Raw genomic sequence first — 17,887 nt, forward strand, 5'->3', positions numbered from 1 at the left:
GTGGCTTTGGAGCCTGTCCTGGAACTAGCTCTTGTAGACCAGGCTGGTCTCGAACTCACAGAGATCCGCCTGCCTCTGCCTCCCGAGTGCTTTAAAGGCGTGCGCCACCACCGCCCGGCTCTTTTTTTCTTTCTTTTTTTTTTGGTTTTCTGAGGCAAAGTTTCTCTGTATAGCCCTGGCTGTCTGGAACTCACTCTGTAGTAAAAGCTGGCCTTGAACTCACAGAGATTTGCCTACCTCTGTCTTCTTAGTGCTGGAATTAAAGGTGTGTGCTGCCACTACACAGCCTAAGATTCATTTCTTATTTATGTGTCTCTGTGTGTATGGAGGCCAGATGGTGTGTCAAATCTCCTAGAGCTGCAGGCAGATGTGAGCTGCCCAACCTGGGTGCTAGGAACTGAATTCAGGTCCTTGGAAAGAGCAGCAAGTACTCTTAACTGCTGAGCTGTCTCTCCAGCACCAAGCTAGTTGAACTATTTAATAGCATTTTTGTTTTTGTAGTGATTGCATTTACGTTCATGGTCATGTGCTGCTGACTCCTGATCATGATAAGTTCACCTTGGACTGTTTCTTGGCTTGAACAACTGCTGACTATTGTTTAATGTCTTGTTATATTAGAAACTCTGAAATGTTTTTCTGTCATTTTTTTTTTGTTTTTTGTTTGTTTTAACAGGGTTTCTCTGTGTAGTTCTGGCTGCCCTGGAACTTGCTCTGTAGATTAAAGGAGTGCACCACAAACTTCTGATTCCCCCCTCTTTTTCTGATGCAGTGTCTTACTATGTAGTGCTGTCTGTTTTGGAACTTACTGTGTAGACCAGACTGGGCACCAGTTCACAGAGAGCTTCCTGCCTCGCCTCCCTGGTGCTGGGATTAAAGGCTTGCGCTGCCTGCCCCCACCCCCACGCACTTTTTTCATGTTTATTAGGTATAATTCTTCTATAAAGACCTTTGTCTTGTGAGTCAAGGCTATGTGATCATTCTGAGAGTTTACAGGGAAAAGGATAATCCTTAATTTAAACGTAAGTTGCCAGAGTAAAGGAGCTGGTACTCTGGTCTCCCCTGTGGCATGCTGAGTTTTTGTTTTTAGTTTTTGCTTTCTCTCTGTTTCCTCTTTTGTCTCCTGCTATGAACTCAAGGACTGTTTTTGTTCAGCACCCTGTCATACTCCTCTTTATCTTTTTCTGTAGCCTCTTTCACACAGCCCCTATGATTTTTTAATTTCCTGCTTCATGGCCCGAGTTTGAGTCCGTGATGCATCGACAGTTCTGTGTGCCATAATGTGACTTTTCTCTTCCAAGGTTTCTGCTGCAGCTCATTTCTTCAGCAACTCTTTTGGATAACTTGCCAGTATTTTTAAATGTCGTGGAGACAAATCCTTTCAAGCATCTTATTCACCTGTCATTAAAGCTTTTACCTGGAAATGATGTAGAGATAAAGAAATTTCTAGCAGGCTGTCTGAAATGCAGCAAGGTAAGACTTTGAACTTAAGTCACTCTTTTAAACTGAGTACTTTATAAATCGCTGAGGACCCATATTGCCCTTTCTTTTTTTGTAGTGAATTTTATTGGTTTTCGTTTAGCTACTACCTATAGCTGTAAGTCTAGAACTAGACCCACAGTAGAGAAACTTAGGGCCCAGAATACTTAGTGCTTTGCTCTGGCCTTAGGCACCTGAATTCCATGTCACCATTGTATCAGTTTGTAGTAGCAGTGCAATGTTTTTTACTCTTTATTTTTGGCTCTTTTGGGGGGCCCACTATCCAGCTCCAAAATAAATCACATGGAAGCCTATTCTTAGTTATAAATGTCCAGCCTTAGCTTGGCTTGTTTTTTGCCAGCTTTTCTGAACTTCTATTACCCCATCTACCTTTCGCCTCTGGGCTTTTCTTATTCTCGTCTGTAAATCTTACTCTTACTCCGTGGATTGTTGTGTAGCTGGATGGCTGACCCCTGATGTCCTCCTCCTTCTCTGGCCACTTCTTTCCTCCCAGATTTCTCCTTCTATATATTCTCTGCCTGCCAGCCCCACCTACCTTTTCTCCTGCCTCACTGTGGCCGTTCAGATCTTTATTACACCATCAGTTATTCTAGATAGGCAAAGTATCACAGCTTGACAGAGTTAAAAAAATGCAACATAAAAGTAACAAATCTTAGCATACTATATCCAACATCAGCTAGCAAATATGTTTGAAAATAAGTATATGAACATGTTCTGAATATTGTAAAATGCTGCATAAAGTTTGTGGCACAAGGATGGTGTAGTGTTGCTGCTTAAGAAAGAAAAATTCAGGGGCTAGGTGGCAGTGCCACACACTTTTAATCCCAGTGCTTGGTAGGCAAGGCAGATCTCTGTGAGTTTGAGGACAGCCTGGTCTATACCGTGAGTTCTAGGACAGCCAGGGCTACACAGAGAAATTTTGTGTAAAACCCTATCTTGAAAAACCAAAGAAAAAAACAAAAGGAAAAAAGATTTCAGTTAAATGGTTAGATCATTGCATAGCTAGTACTCACGGTGCACAGATCATCTGGGGTCTTATGAAAATGCAGGTTCCTTTTTAGAAGGCCTGAGTTTTTGCACATCCAATAGGCTCTTTGCATGATGATGATGTTGTATTTTGCTACACTTTGAATAGTTTGGCTATGGATGATTGTATTAAATTGTAAGCTGCATAATTTTATTTTTATAAATAGGAAGAAAAATTATCATTGACTAAATCACTAGATGATGTTACCAGACAACTGCACATTACACAAGAGGTAATTCAAGTTTCAATTTGTCTTTGTAAGTCATCCAGACATTGGTTCTGAATTCTTTCTTAAATTAAACACAAGCCTTTGTGTATGTTCTTTCAAAGTATATTGCCATGGGATCTCATCTTTGTCCCTTTCCCCTATTAGTTAATTATCTTAAGTGGATGCTTTCTTTTAGGTACTCCACTCTGCCATCCCTAACATATGACATATTTTCTAAGTCATCATTAAGTAAGACAATGCTTAGTATCTATCACTTATTTTTCCTTTAAAAAATTATTTCATTTATTTATTGTATGTGTGCTTCTGTTTGTGTGTAGACATGTGTGTACCATGGCATGCGAGTGGAGATCAGAGGACAACTTGGGAGTTGGGTTTCTCTCTTTCTGCCATAGGTATCAGGAATCAAACTCAGGCCATCAGACTCGGTGGAAGCTCTTGTTGGCCCTTGCATTTTATTTATTTGTTTGGCTTAAAATGACTTTTTTTAGTTTCCATCCTTCTTTCCTTTTTTTCAGTATTAAGATTAGAATTAATCCTTTGACGGGCTTAGCATGGTTTTGGTTATGGCCACTACACTTTGCCCTTTATCTTTGAAATCTAGGGTGAAAGTACTTGCTAAGCAACATGGCTGCAGGCAGGAAATACTCCTGTACAACTTGGTCCCTGTGGGGGGACAATGCTACTGTACTTAGGTATAAGAAGTAAACTTAGTTGAGACTTAATAAACCCAGGTTTCTTAATGTCAGAGGAAAAGATTTGGCGCTGAAGAGATGGATGAAATTAAAAGTTTAAAGGTGGTTTAAGCGTCACCTGTCATCTTTTTTATTCTCATCTTGATGTCTTTAAGTTAATCTGTGGGAAAAATGTTAAGTATGCATTGGAAAGCCAAAGTTTCCTTTCCAGTGCCCTTGTCTGAAGTGTAACATATTCAAGAGACTATCCCGTTAACATTTACTGACCTCTATTATAGACGTTATCAGAGAAAACACAAGAATTAGATAAATTGCGGAGTGAATGGGCCTCACACACAGCATCATTGGCAAATAAGCATTCTCAGGAGTTAACAAATGAGAAGGAAAAAGCCTTGCAGGTAAGAATGTTAAAGGTACCTGGAAAATGTCATAGAGTTAGTTATTTCATTAACTATAAAAGTAATAAATGCATGCTTTAAATTTTCAAACATCTGACAAGTATGTGAAATTCAAATTGAAAGCTTATTTTTCAAAGTCTTACATTCAGAGATTATATAGTCATCCTAGGCATTTTATTCTGCTCGACTTCCCAGCCATCAGCCTCACCCTTCCTGGGTGACCTGATGGTCCTCTGTTAAGGTCATCGTATTGATTCTCAACTCAGTGCAGATAATTTGATATCTTTTTCTAGACTTTTCTCTATGTATATATGAATGGTATGCAATTTACAAATATTTGTTTATAAATTTGTAACAATGTAAGTTATAGATATACATTTGGGGTTTTATTCCATTCTAATAAAATTTTATTAGATATATTGATAATAACTTTAAAAAAATCTTAAGATCATTCTCTATCAATTCAAATACTCCTTTTTAATGCTATGGCTATTATTCATCATTCAGATACAACTTAAATTAACTACTTATCAAACTGGTAGACTTTATTTATTTTTTAATACTGGTAGGCTTTTAAATGCTTTGAAATTTTGGTTACTGTGAGTAGTCAGTGAGTTTCCTGTTCACATTGTAATGCATCCACCCATATAGAATTTCACCGATACATGTACTTGTCACCTGAACAATGATGCCCTCTGGGAATCCCAAGGTGCTTATTTCCCTGTGCTCCTGATACTGTTAGTCATCTTTGAATTTGCCCCTGATGGGCACTAAGGTTTGCGTCCATTCCTGTGAAATCTTTGTATGAAGCTAAGCATCTTGTTACATGACTTTACCTTTTCATTTCTTCTGTGGATTACTTTTTGACTTTCACTCCATTTGCTCTTTTGTAGTGAGATTTCTTAACTTGATTTTATAACTTTAATAATAAATTTTTAATGTACTTAATATTAGTTATTTGCTGTTAAGGATATAATTGGACTTTTTATAAGTATAACTTTAATTCAAATAAATTTTAGATTATTATATAGCCCTTCAAGTCTACCTTATATGCTTTTCCAGTCTGTGTACTACTCTTATGAGGGTGTATTAGTTAGAGTTTCTATTGCTATGAGGAGACATCATGACCATAGCAAGTGTTACAAAGAAAAGCATTTAACTGGGGCTGGCTTACAGTTCAGAGGTTCAGCCCATTATCAGGATGGCAGCAAGCAGGCAGACTTGGTTCTGCAGAGGCTGCATCTGGATCCACAGGCAGCAGGAATAGAGTGAACCACTGGGTGTGGCTTGAGCATCTGAAACCTCAAAGCCTATCCCCAGTAGAACACTTTCTCCAACAAAGCCACACCTTCTAATCCTTGTAAATAATACCCCTCCCTATGAGCCTCTGGGGATCCTTTTCATTCAGATTACCATATGGAGTCATCACCTTTCTGACTGCTGCCATCAGTGCTTGCTTTTATTTGTTCTTCAGTGTATCAAATAGTATGTTTCTATATCATTTCTTTCCTTCAGCATAACAGCTCTGAAATTCAATTGTATGATTGCCTTTTATTATTGTATAGTATTCTAATATTTGACTAGACCATGACTTGTTTTCCTGTTGACTGACCTTGAATTATTTGTGATATTTTGTTATTCAATATTAAACTGATGTGAGCAACCTACTACATGTAGAATTCTGTGCTGATTCCCAAAGTGTTGAGTTCAGCCCAGGGTCTCCTCCCTGCTCTGGTAATTAAACTTTGGAACATTGAAGCTGGCTGGGGAAAATGACTGGATAGAAAACTGTTCTATTCATTTACTCCCCAGCCTACAAATGAAAAAAAAAAAAGAATTCTGTGCTGATACCATTTGGCCCTGGGCTTTTTTTGGTTGGGAGACTTTGGATGACTGTTTCTATTTCTTTAGCAGTTATAGGTCTATTTAATTTGCTTATCTGTTCTTGATTTAATTTTGGTAAGTGGTATTTATCCAGAAAATTGTCCATTTCCTTTACGTTTTCTGATTTTGTGGAGTACAGGTTTTAAAGTATGACCTGATGATTCTCTATTTTCTCTGTGTCTGTTGTCATGTCCCCCTTTTCATTTCTGGTTTTGTTAATTTGGTTATTCTCTCTCTGCTCTTTGGTTAGTTTGGGTAAAGGTTTGTCTATTTTGTTGATTTTTCTTGAAAAACTTTTTGTCTCATTGATTCTTCGGATTGTTTTGTTTCTGTTTTGTCGATTTCAGCCCTCAATTTTGTTATTTCCTGTTGTCTAGTCCTCCTTGGTGAGTTTGCTTCTTTTTGTTCTAGAGCTTTCAGGTGTTCTGTTAATTCGTTAGTGCGGGATTTTTCCCGTTAGTGTGGGATTTTTCCAGCTTCTTTATGTAGGCATTTAGTGCTATGAATTTTTCTCTTAACACTGCTTTCATTGTTTCCCATAAGTTTGGGTATGTTGTGAAGTTGTTTTCATTGAATTTTAGGAAGTTTTAATTTCTTTATTTTTTCCTTGACCCATTGGTGATTCAGGTTTAATTTCCATGTGTTTGTGGGCTTTCCGAAATTAGTGTTGCTGTTGAAATCTCACTTTAAGTTATGGTGATCTGATAAGATATGTGGGGTTATTCCAATTTTTTTGTATTTGTTGAGGTTTGCTTTTTTACCAAGTATGTGGTCAATTTTTGAGAAGGTTCCATGAGGTGCTGAGAAGTTTTATGGTTTATACATACATACATACATACATACATACATACATACATACATATATATATATATATTTGAATGGAATGTTTTGTAGATGTCTGTTATGTCCATTTAAATCATATAATCTGTTAGTTCCCTTATTTCTCTGTTAAGTTTCTGTCTGGCAGACCTGTCCATTGGTGAGAGTAGAGTGTTGAAGTCTCCCACTATTAGTATGTGGGGCTTAATGTGTGATTTAAGCTTTAGTAAAGTTTCTTTTACATATGAGGGTGCCCTTGCATTTGGGGCATGCACGTTCAGTATTGGGATTTCCTCATGATGATTTTTTTGTGTGTGAAAAATATGAAATGTCCTTTTTTGTCTCTTTTGATTGATTTTAGTTTGAAGTCTATTTTGTTAGATATTAGGATAACTACACCAGCTTATTTCTTAGGTCCATGTGATTGGATTTTTTTTCCCACCCCTTACTCTAAGGTGTTTTTGAGGTCAAAGTATCTTGTATGCAGCAGAAGGATGAATTCTGTTTTCGTATCCAATCTGTTAGCCTGTGTCTTTTATAAGTGAGTTGAATCCATTTATATTAAGGAATATTGATGACCAGTGATTGCTAGTTCCTGTTATTCTTTTTTTGTTGTTGTTGTTGTTGTTGATGTTATTATGTGTGCTTTTTTTTCTTTGGGTTTTGCTGCTGTGAGATTGTCTATTGTCTGTGTTTTTGTGGGTGTAGCTGACTTCCTCGGGTTGGAGTTTTCTATCTACACAAAGTTTCTAGTATTTTGTGTAGGGCTAGATTTGTGGTTAGGTATTGTTTAAATCTGGTTTTGTCAAGGAATATCTTGTTTTCTTCTTTTATGGTGATTGAAAGTTTTGTTGGGTATCGTAGTCTGGGCTGGCATCGTGGTCTCTTAATGTCTGCATAACGCTTGGTCAGGACCTTCTGGTTCTCCTTGTTTCCCTTGAGAAGTCAGGTGCAATTCTGATATGTCTGCCTTTATACGTTACTTGGCCTTTTTCTTTTGCAGCTCTTAATATTCTTTATTCTGTATGTTTAGTGTTTTGATTATTATGTTGCTAGGCCCTCTCCCCCCGCCTTTTTTTGTCTAGTCTGTTTGGTGTTCTGTTGGCTTCTTGTAACTTCATAGTCATGTCCTTTTTATTTTTGGAAAAGTTTTCTTCTGCAATTTTTGTTGAGTATATTTTCTGTGCCTTTGAGTTTTCCTTCCTCTGTCCCTATTATTCTTAGGTTTGGCCTTTTCATGGTGTCCCATATTTTTTGCATGTTTTGTGTTAAGCTTTTGTTTGATTTAACATTTTTTTGTGACCGATGAATGTTTCGTTCATTGTATCTTCAAGGCCTGAGATTCTTTCTTCCATCTCTTGTATTCTGCTGTTTATATTTGCATTTGTGGTTTCTGATCTTTTATCCAAATTTTTCATTTTTAGAACTCCCTCGGTTTGTATTTTCTTTATTGTCTATTTCGGTTTTCAGGTCTTGAATTGTTTCTTTTACCTGTTTGATTGCTTTTTCTTGGTTTTCTCTAAGGGATTTGTTGATTTCTTCCAATTTTTTTTCTCTTTAATTCTTTGAAGGAATTTTTCATTTCTTCTTTTAAGTGCCTCAAACATTTTCCTAAAGTTATTTTTTAAATCATTTTCTTTTGCTTCATCAGTGTTGTGGTGTTCAAGTCTTGCTGTTGTAGAATCACTATTTTTTGGAGGTATCATATTTTTCTTTGTGTTGTTGCGTGTGCTTTTACCTTCTTGTCTACCCATCTTTTCCTCCAAGTCATGTAGTTGGGGCTGTGTCTCTAGTGGTCACTCCTCCAGGTGCCAGTGAGTCCAAGGCTAAGATGGTTGCTCCTTGTGGTGGAGTTGGGGCCAAGGTTCAGGTCATGCCAGAGGTTGCTTGGTGCTCCCTGTTGGGCCTACTGGCTGCTCCTGGGAAGGTCGGGCCTTCTGTTTCTTACTTATTTTTAGGAATTATTTGCATATCCTAAGCATGAATTTTTTGTTAGGGACAGGTGTCATTCAGTATCTATAAGGGTCTGAAATATATATATATATATATATATATATATATATATATATATATATATATATATATAATACAGAAGCTCAAAAGTCCCTTTTATAAAGTGGCATGCTATTTATATATAACTTGTGCTTATCTATACTTGGATCATCTCTAGATTACTTATAATGTCTAGTATAATGTATATGCCATGTAAACAGTTGTTGTACAGTGTTGTTTAGGGAATAATAGCAAGAAAAGTCTACATCACAATACAGATAAAACACATGGTACAGGAATGAGCCGTAAGGTAAATGACACTCAAACGATGAGTTCTGAATGACAGAGATGTACTCACTAATGCAGACGGCTACAGCAGTGTCAATGCATACCTCTCTCTGTCTCTCTGGGGAACCTGACTATCCTGGAGCTCACAGAGATTCACTTGCTATTACCTTCTGAGTGCAGAATTAAATGTGTGTACCACCACACCTTGGTCCCACCTTTTCTTTCATCTCCATTCTTATTAAACAATATGCGTGACTGGGGATTTTATATATTTTTACTCTATAAAAGTGAGACTATCTACTCTGCCTCCACCATTCTGGTTACTCTGTTTTTTTAGAGTCTCATGTAGTCCAGGCTACATGGTCTTGATTTGCTGTGTAGCAGAGAATGACTGTAGCTCTGCTCCTCGTGTTTATACCTCTTGAGTGTCGGGGGAATTACAAACAGGACAAGAGTGTTAAATATACCTTTGTTTGCCTTACTTTCTTTCATGATATCTGTAATTGAAACTGACTTTTTCTAAGCAGGGAAATCTGAAAATGAGGAAGAAATTAGGACTATTTTTCTTTTTTTTCTTTTTTTCCTAATTTTGTTTCTGTTCTTTCTTCTTTGACATATCATTCTATAATAGGCACAGGTTCAGTACCAGCAGCAGCATGAGCAACAGAAAAAGGAGCTGGAAGCCCTCCATCAACAAAATATCCACCAGCTTCAAAACAGATTGTCTGAATTAGAGGCAGCTAATAAAGACCTCACTGAGAAGAAGTATAAAGGAGATGCCACTGTCAGAGAACTGAAAGCGAAACTTGCTGGTGTGGAAGAGGTAGAGTGCTGGCTGCTTACTGTCCCACTTAGGGACTGCTGAGGTGGAGTCCTTGCTTTCACTTTGCACCTACTGCTGAGCAGGTGTGCTCCCTGGGTGCTCTGCAGAGATCTCTTGGCCCTGCCATACTCATCTCAATGTAGAGAAAATAGGGATAGCAGATGCGATAAAAGTGCTAATTCAAGAAGGAACTGAGATAAACTGGGTGTTTTAGTTTGCTGTTTGAATAAATATTAAATAAAAGGGCATCTCCCAGATTCTTTCAGTGTGTCTTCTAATATTAGTGCGGTGTCCGTGTCTCACAGGGCTATGGTGAAGTTGAATGACCACTGAGCGTTCTACTGCTAGACAATAGCTAATGCTTACTGAGCATGTGCAGGGTAATGACAGACACTGTGGAAGTGACCTGCAGAAATTAACCCCATATGTAGGTGCTGTTATCCTCATTGTAGAGATAATTGGGCTGCACTGCAGACTTTTATTGTTATTTGCTTCAGATCCTACAGCCAACAAGGGGAAGAAAGAGGACTATAACCCCTTTGTTACTTGCCTGTCTCTTTCTGCACCCAGGAATGTATGTTTCTGCTCTGCTGAGATTTAACCAGGGCTTCCTGCATGCTTGGCAAGTGCTCTGCAGTGAGCTTCATACCCTACACATCAAGAAGGTTAGGCACTGTTGGTGCTTGCCACAGCACATTTGTGGATGCCTTGGCACTAATGATAGTTGCTACTTAACATTAGTCGAAGTTATTTTCAGATTTTTTTTTTTTTTTTTTTTTTAAGACAGGGTTTTCTGTGTTCTCCAGGTTGGTGTCAGACTCCTGAGCTTAGTCTAGTACCTGACTTTACCTTTCTTAGAGGCTGGACTATAGGCAAGCACCACTGTTGGCTGATTTTTGGTTTGTTTGTTTGTTTGTTTGAGATAGTGTTTCTTTGTGCAGCAGACTGTCCTTGAACTCAGATCCAACTGCCTCTGCCTCTCTAGTGCTCAGAGTAAAGCCTGACTTCAGGCTTGGTACCTTGGGTGGCTAATGGCTTCATAATAATACTGTCTAAACCCACAAATGGGCTAGTTTATGAACAATCTTAATTATGTTGATTTTTATATAACCTCATTGTGTTATCTTTGGATCAGTGATAGAATACTGATATCAGCAACTTCAGGGGGGATTGTTTTGGCTCAGCATTTCAGAGGCCTCATTCTGGTTGTACTTTGAGCTTGACGCAATGTGGTAAAGAGGCTGTTCTTTTCATAGTAGACAGGAAGTGGGTAGGGAACTGTAACAGTACAGGGGCATGACACAATACAGCTCTGAGGACATAGTCGCTGCAACTTAACTTGCTGTGGTAAGCCCCACTTTCGTGTTTCCAGAATGTTTCCAGAACCTCTCCATGTAGTGCCTTCAGTGGGAGATGAAGCCAGAACACCTGCAAAGTAGAACTCCTGCCTGAGGAACTTTGTTATGTCTGAATGCTCTGTTTTATAATTATGTGAAGTTAAACATTGTAGGCATTAATGCCCTAAAGTGATTATCATTGGATATTTACTGTGTCCAGCCAATATGCTCAGCATTTTACATAGGGCTTTGAAGTCCTTGGGGGATTTATGTTAGATGACAGAGCTTTTTCTCACAGCTATCATGCCATGAACCCCTGCTGCTCTGTCTGTGGGACAGAATAGATAAGCTTGCTGGGCTGTGTCTTGCACCCGCTCCCACTTGTTGCTGTAAGAGAAATTCACGGTCCTTCCTAGTTCCTGCTTTCATGCACCCTGGCCCAGAGGCCAGATCAGACTAGGTCACATGGTCTGCAGTTTGCTCACCCCTTGAGAATCATTAAGAGTCAGGACCTGCATTGTTCTTGAGAATAAAGGGTCTGTCTCCTGTCAAGGCCCCTATCCTGCTGTACCTGTCCCAGCCTGGCTCCCCTCAGACTTGTGTGTTTCTCTCCCTCTTCAGGCTCGTCAGGACCTTGTTTCCCAATAAAGACTATCTGAAGGGTGATCTTATGTCAGCTCTTTCCCAGGAACCTGCATTAGAGATTGTTTAAAATTTCATTTATTTGTATGTGCATGTGTGTTTAAAACTGAGTGCACACATGTCAAGAAAGTTTATAAAAGTATTTGCGCACTTGCCTTGTACATGTGTTGTGATTTCAAGTCAAGTCTGTCTGATATCTAGATTTGCTCCAGAAAACATCGTTGTGCATTATAAAATTAAACATTTTTGTTAAAAGAATTCCCTAGATATTACTTAGGACTTAGTTACCTATGGGTTACTATTATCTTTTTGAGAAGTGATTTATTCTAGATTTTTTCAAAATCTATTTTTAATTAATAGTTACTATTTGATTTTTTTCTTGCTTTAAATATAATTCAAAGAGAAATTCAGAAATTTTAATATATTATAAGAAATAGATAATAAATTACACAGGATGGGGCTAGGCTAGAGAGATGGCTCAGCATTTAAGAGTACTTGGTGCTCTTGCAGAGGACCCAGGTTTGATTCCTAACACCTACATGGTGGCTTATGGCCATCCATAACTACAGTTCCAAATCTGACCTTCACCAGGCATAAATGTGGTGCACATGCATACATGCAGCAAGACATACACATAAAATAAGAATAAATAAAAAGTAGTTGTAATTTTTTAAAAAGATTTATTTATTATGTATACAGTGTTCTGCCTGCATGTAGGCCTGAAGAGAGCACCCAGTCTCATTACAGATGACTATGAGCCACCATGTGGGTGCTGGGAATTGAACTCAACCTCTGGAAGAGCAGCCAGTGCTCTTAACCACTGCGCCATCTCTCCAGCCTGTAATTTTTTTCATAAATTAGAATTGCTTTGTTTTCTCCTTGGTATAATTGAACTCGAAGTATATTTTAAAGTTGTATCTAAATCTATAACTTACATACACCACTGGAGAGATTTTCGTGGCTTTTAAAAAACATACTAGAAACTCAAAATTACTAAAGACTGCTCTTTGGCCAAAGATAAGATTTATGTAGCCCAGGCTAGTCTCGAGGTTATACTAACTCTGCTTCAGCCTCTGAGTACTGTGAAGATAGTCACACTGCCCCTGTCTTTGGGTGTTCAAGACATCTTGGAAAGTTTGTTTTTGTTTTTCAGTACAGGGTTTTTCTGTGTAATAGCTCTGACTGTCCAGGAACTTGCTGGCCTCCAGATTACAGAGATCCGCCTGCCTCTGCCTCCCTAGTGCTGGGATTAAAGGCGTGCGCCACCACCGCCTGGCAAGATTTTTTTTTTTTAAGGTAATGAGTATTTTGTTTGTTTTTTTAAAATTTTTGTTTATCTTTATGTGTATGGATGTTTAGCCTGTATGTATGTCTTTGCACCATGTATGTACCTGGCGGAGGCCAGAAGAGGGCGTCAGATTTCCTGAGACTCAACGGTTAGAAACAGTTGTGAGCTGCCTTGTGGTTGCTGGGAATTGAACTTGCATCTGGAAGGGCAGCCAGTGCTTTTATTATCCATTGAATCATCTTTCTGACCCCAAGCAAGATACCTTAGTTTTAAATGACCAACTGACTCATTTTGCTTTTAAGTGTGTAATAATTCCTTTTCCTAACCACCCCAGGAGCTGCAGCGGGCTAAGCAAGAGGTCCTTTCTCTGAGAAGAGAGAATTGTACTCTGGATGCTGAATGCCATGAGAAAGAAAAACATATTAACCAGCTACAAACAAAAGTGGCAGTTTTAGAACAGGAAATCAAAGATAAAGACCAGCTTGTTCTGAGAACAAAAGAAGCATTCGATACAATCCAAGAACAAAAGGTCTTTTGTAAAAATTTAAAAATAAATCTATCACATTTACTAGTGATGCTTTCCCTAAATAAATACAATGCCTTACTTATGTTTTGTTTTTATATCAGGTGGCTTTAGAAGAAAATGGTGAGAAAAATCAGGTCCAACTGGGAAAACTTGAAGCTACAATAAAATCATTATCAGCAGAACTTCTGAAGGTTCGCTTTGAAATATTTAGCAGAATGTTAATATTTCATTGACTTGCACAAATATTCATATGAGGCTCTCTTGTAGGCAAATGAAATTATCAAGAAGTTACAAGGGGATCTTAAAACTCTCATGGGTAAATTGAAACTGAAGAATACAGTTACTATTCAGCAGGAAAAACTATTGGCTGAGAAGGAAGAGATGCTACAGAAGGAGCGAAAGGAGTTGCAGGATGCCGGGCAGTCTCTTCGAGCCAAAGAGCAAGAGGTGGTCACTGTCTCCTGCCTCTGGGTTGTGCCTGCTTTGCGTAGAGAGTTAGTGAACTTCCCCCATAGATGGTAAAACTTCAGCGTGGTTGTATGAAGACAGTTGCTTTAGCCTTTTTTGTTGTTGTTGTTGTTAAACAAAAGCCCACTAGAGTAGGTAGATGTTAATAACTCATTTTAGTTTGCAGTGTTAGTAATCAATAATCTAAAACTTGCTTCTCATATGTACAGATTGGATAGGTAATTGGGTATATATTCTATTTTAATGTTTAGATATTTAATTACATAGTTGAATCTTTTTTTTCATTTAGTGGATTTTTGTCTTTTGAGACAGTTTCTCTGTGTAGTCCTGGAACTCGCTCTGAGGACGAGGCTGGTCTCAAATTCAGGATCCGCCTGCCTATCCTCCTGAGTGCTGTGATTAAAGGTGTGCGCCAACACCGCCCAACTTAATTTAGTGGTTTCAGTAGTTGTCAGTTATGTAATTAGTAGTATAATACATTTCTTTAGTCTGTAACTTTTATTGACTTGTGATTGATATATTTCAGGTATGCAAATTGCAAGAGCAGTTAGAAACTACAGTTCAGAAACTTGAAGAAAGTAAACAACTTTTAAAAAATAATGAAAAATGTAAGTTATATTTTTCTGTAAATGAGGCTTTTTGCCTCATTGCTAACTTGAAATTTTTATCTGAATTAGTAAAAGTGCAGATAAATGAAATTATTGCATATAGTTTGCTTAAATATATTAAAGCATATATTGCTTTAAGTTTGCTTTATTTTGTTTTATTGAAAGGGGCTTTCTGTGTAGCTCTGTCTGCTTCTTGCCTCCTGAGTGTGCTGGGATTAAGGCATGTGACACCATGCCTAGCAAGATTTAACTGTCATTGAACCTTTTCTCAGTTCTAAGAACTAGGCATCAGGCATAGAATAAGATACTGTTCTTTTTTTCTTTTTCTTTTTTTTTTTAATATTTATTTATTTATTATGCATACCATATTCTGTCTGTGTGTATTCCTGCAGGCCAGAAGAGGGCACCAGACCTCATTACAGATGGTTGTGAGCCACCATGTGGTTGCCGGGAATTGAACTCAGGACCTTTGGAAGAGCAGGCAATGCTCTTAACCACTGAGCCATTTCTCCAGCCCTAAGATACTGTTCTAAAAGCAAAAACAGTCAGACTTTGAGTTGTGGAAGTATGTGCTTTGGAAAGCAATAAGTATTCTCATGTGCTGGTTGTTAAAAAAAGGCATCTTTAACTACAAACATGTACCCAAGTTTATGTTGTGTGACTGGTGTAAAGCAGCTGTAGGATTGCAAAAACTACTGATAGTTGGTGTGGTCTTGGACACTTAGAATCTGAGCCCTTGAGAGACTGAGGCAGAAAGAGCATTAACTTGGCCTGCGTGGTTGAAACCTGTGTGAAAAAAACCAAAGGAAGGAAAATACTAATTATCATTTAATTACGTTAAATTATTCAAAAGAAAATCTAAAATGAAATTCTGTTCTGCTTTTTGTTCTCCTATTTAAGTAATCACGTGGCTAAACAAAGAACTAAATGAAAACCAGCTGGTAAGAAAACAAGACACACTGGGACCCTCTACCACTCCACCTGCACGTTGTAGCAGCACCACCATCAGAAGTGGGGTTTCTCCCAGCCTGAATGTGGTAAGAGTCGAGATGAAGTGAGTGACGCTGCTGGAGTCCCGCAGCTCCTTCCCAGGAGGTGCAGTTTACACACGCATGATTTTAATCAGAGACTGTATTTCATGCCTCTGTGTTTGTAAATAGGGTGACTGTGTGTGTGTACTTATATGTTAGTATGTGTAAAGAGCATACTTTATAAGTCTTTTCTATAGAAATAATTATTAAGTACTGAAACTAAATACACATGAACACACACAGAGAGAAAGATTGTTAAGAATCATGCTCAGGTTTGGAACTACTGTGGAGAAAAGCCTACATTGATTTGATCAGTAAACAAAGTGGGGAGGCAGCCATATTAACATAGACTTCATCATGAGAGACATTTTTTTGTCTTTGCCTCACAAGGAATGGGAGGAAGAAGAAAGCCAGCTCTTTAGATCCAGGAGGTGGCCTGGTGTTATGAGACGGCAAGGCTAATAAGCGCTTGCTTATTATGGTTAAAGACCTAGGCTTTCCTCTTGAACATAACAATTACATAGAATATCATCATCAGATGTGGTCTGTTGATGAATCAACACAAAAGCAAGAGCACTCTTCAATCATATCTGAACACAGACAAAAGTCTGCTAGGCTACAGAAAGGGCCAGACAGCTTTCTGTCCTGGTTGACGTTTGTAGTTGTGGCTTCTCTGACCACTAAGAGTTCGGCCTTAATACACTCCCCTGCCTTAATCAGTAAGACACAAGTAGAGTCTCAGCCACCTTTTTTCTACTCCCTAGCAGTTTGCTAGCAGTCCATGGTAAAGTCCCACTTTCTCCGACACTTGCTGAGGCTCTATGATCGCTTATTGCAGGCCCCATCACATAGAACAGTTACCCCAGCTGTACACCAGAGGGATATTGCTGGCTATGAGGGATTGCCACTTACTGTTAAATTTAGATGTCTAATTGAATTTTTAATCTACTCATAAACTGTACTACATTGTGGAAAGCTTGGAAAAGACTGCTGCTCAGTTGGAAAGGGATACAAAAAGAAATGGTTAGGGCTAAATTATAATCTTAGAAAAGTTGACTCTTTAATGAGTGCTGTTAAATAACTGTAAGGGGTTTATAGTCCTGCCACTGGTGTTAGAGGCACTCAAGTGGCCTCTTTTAAGAAACTGTTCTCATGACAAGATACTAAAATTAGTAGAACCACACATTTGTTTCACTTTTTCTGCTAAAAGACAGTAGTCTTATTTTTATTCTGTCTGACAAAATTATTTTATGACTGTTGATGAGTCCTCACACTTTCACCTTCTCTGTAGTGGGACTAGATAAAGGGCAAGCCTTGGCAGGCTTTGTGTGAACGCCATTCAGTGGCAAACCCAGGAGGTTCTTTGACCCATACTTACATAGCTAGTCTGGAAGGCCCTCCTGATGGACCAAAGAAGTTCCAGCCTTTGGTTATTTAAAAGCACCATTTTGTGGTGACTTTTTGAGAAAATTGGCCTCTGAGATACTGCTATTTACTAGTAATTATTACTAGCAGACACTTTGCCTTCTAGGTCAGCATATTTCAGATTATAATTTAGGTATATTTCTAATCTCCAATCATTTTTTATTTTGGTTTTTAGGTTGATAATAGACTAAATTACCCAAGCTGTGGAATTGGCTATCCTGTCTCTTCTGCGTTTGCATTCCAGAATGCTTTCCCTCATGTAGTATCTGCCAAAAACACCAGCCATCCGATCTCAGGACCAAAGGTAGCCAAATGAGCTGTTTTGAAAGATTACAAAAACTTGTTGGCATATGAGTAATTTTTCACCTTTTAAAAGTGCATTTGATTGGTCGGCTACTAACTGGTAGGTAATGCATTAGATGAATACTAAATGTCTAGTGTGCTTAAAGGAAATACAGCCATCAAGTGTTTGTGGAGTCTAGCTTGTTGTGGAGCATGACTTTAGGCATTTGTTTATGCTGCAGAGTGTTCCTTTAACTATATAAACATGTGCTACATTTGTTCATGCTGTATTTGTTTAATTATATAAAAATAGGTTGTATTTGTTTCTACTTTCTTGTCTAAGACACCTGACTGGGCTAATAAAAAAGCTGACCAACCATTAGCTAGGAAGGAGAGGGATAGGTGGGGCTGGCAGGCAGAGAGAATGTGTAGGAGGAGAAATCAAGGTCAAGAAAAGAGAGAACTAGAGAATGAGTGGAGAACAAGGGAGAAAGGAGGGAGATGCCAGGGGCCAGCCAGCTAGGCAGCCACCAGCCACCTAGATGGAATAGAAGTATTTCGGAAAGAAAAGGTAAAAAGCCCAAGGCAAATTGTAGATGAAGAGAAACAGGTTAATTTAAATTTTTTTCT

At 38.4% G+C, this 17,887-nt stretch overlaps 1 protein-coding gene and 1 non-coding gene across 2 annotated transcripts in view; both read left to right on the top strand.

Annotated features, from left to right (window-relative positions):
* Window positions 1-17,887, top strand: part of Sass6 (SAS-6 centriolar assembly protein) — a 36,193-nt gene that overhangs the window by 9,085 nt on the left and 9,221 nt on the right. The window contains exons 5-14 of the mRNA XM_005357187.3: window positions 1,299-1,470; window positions 2,691-2,756; window positions 3,724-3,843; window positions 9,459-9,650; window positions 13,252-13,446; window positions 13,545-13,634; window positions 13,711-13,890; window positions 14,438-14,519; window positions 15,420-15,556; window positions 17,151-17,279. Of these exons, the coding sequence (XP_005357244.1) occupies window positions 1,299-1,470; window positions 2,691-2,756; window positions 3,724-3,843; window positions 9,459-9,650; window positions 13,252-13,446; window positions 13,545-13,634; window positions 13,711-13,890; window positions 14,438-14,519; window positions 15,420-15,556; window positions 17,151-17,279 (1,363 nt within the window). The remainder of the gene's footprint in view (window positions 1-1,298; window positions 1,471-2,690; window positions 2,757-3,723; window positions 3,844-9,458; window positions 9,651-13,251; window positions 13,447-13,544; window positions 13,635-13,710; window positions 13,891-14,437; window positions 14,520-15,419; window positions 15,557-17,150; window positions 17,280-17,887) is intronic.
* LOC113457278 lies at window positions 5,535-5,664 on the top strand. Its single transcript, XR_003377903.1, has one exon. It is a non-coding gene; the product is annotated as a small nucleolar RNA SNORA36 family (small nucleolar RNA).

This window comes from Microtus ochrogaster, chromosome 21 (assembly GCF_000317375.1).
Source record: "Microtus ochrogaster isolate Prairie Vole_2 chromosome 21, MicOch1.0, whole genome shotgun sequence".
In the NCBI taxonomy this organism is placed as follows: domain Eukaryota; kingdom Metazoa; phylum Chordata; class Mammalia; order Rodentia; family Cricetidae; genus Microtus; species Microtus ochrogaster.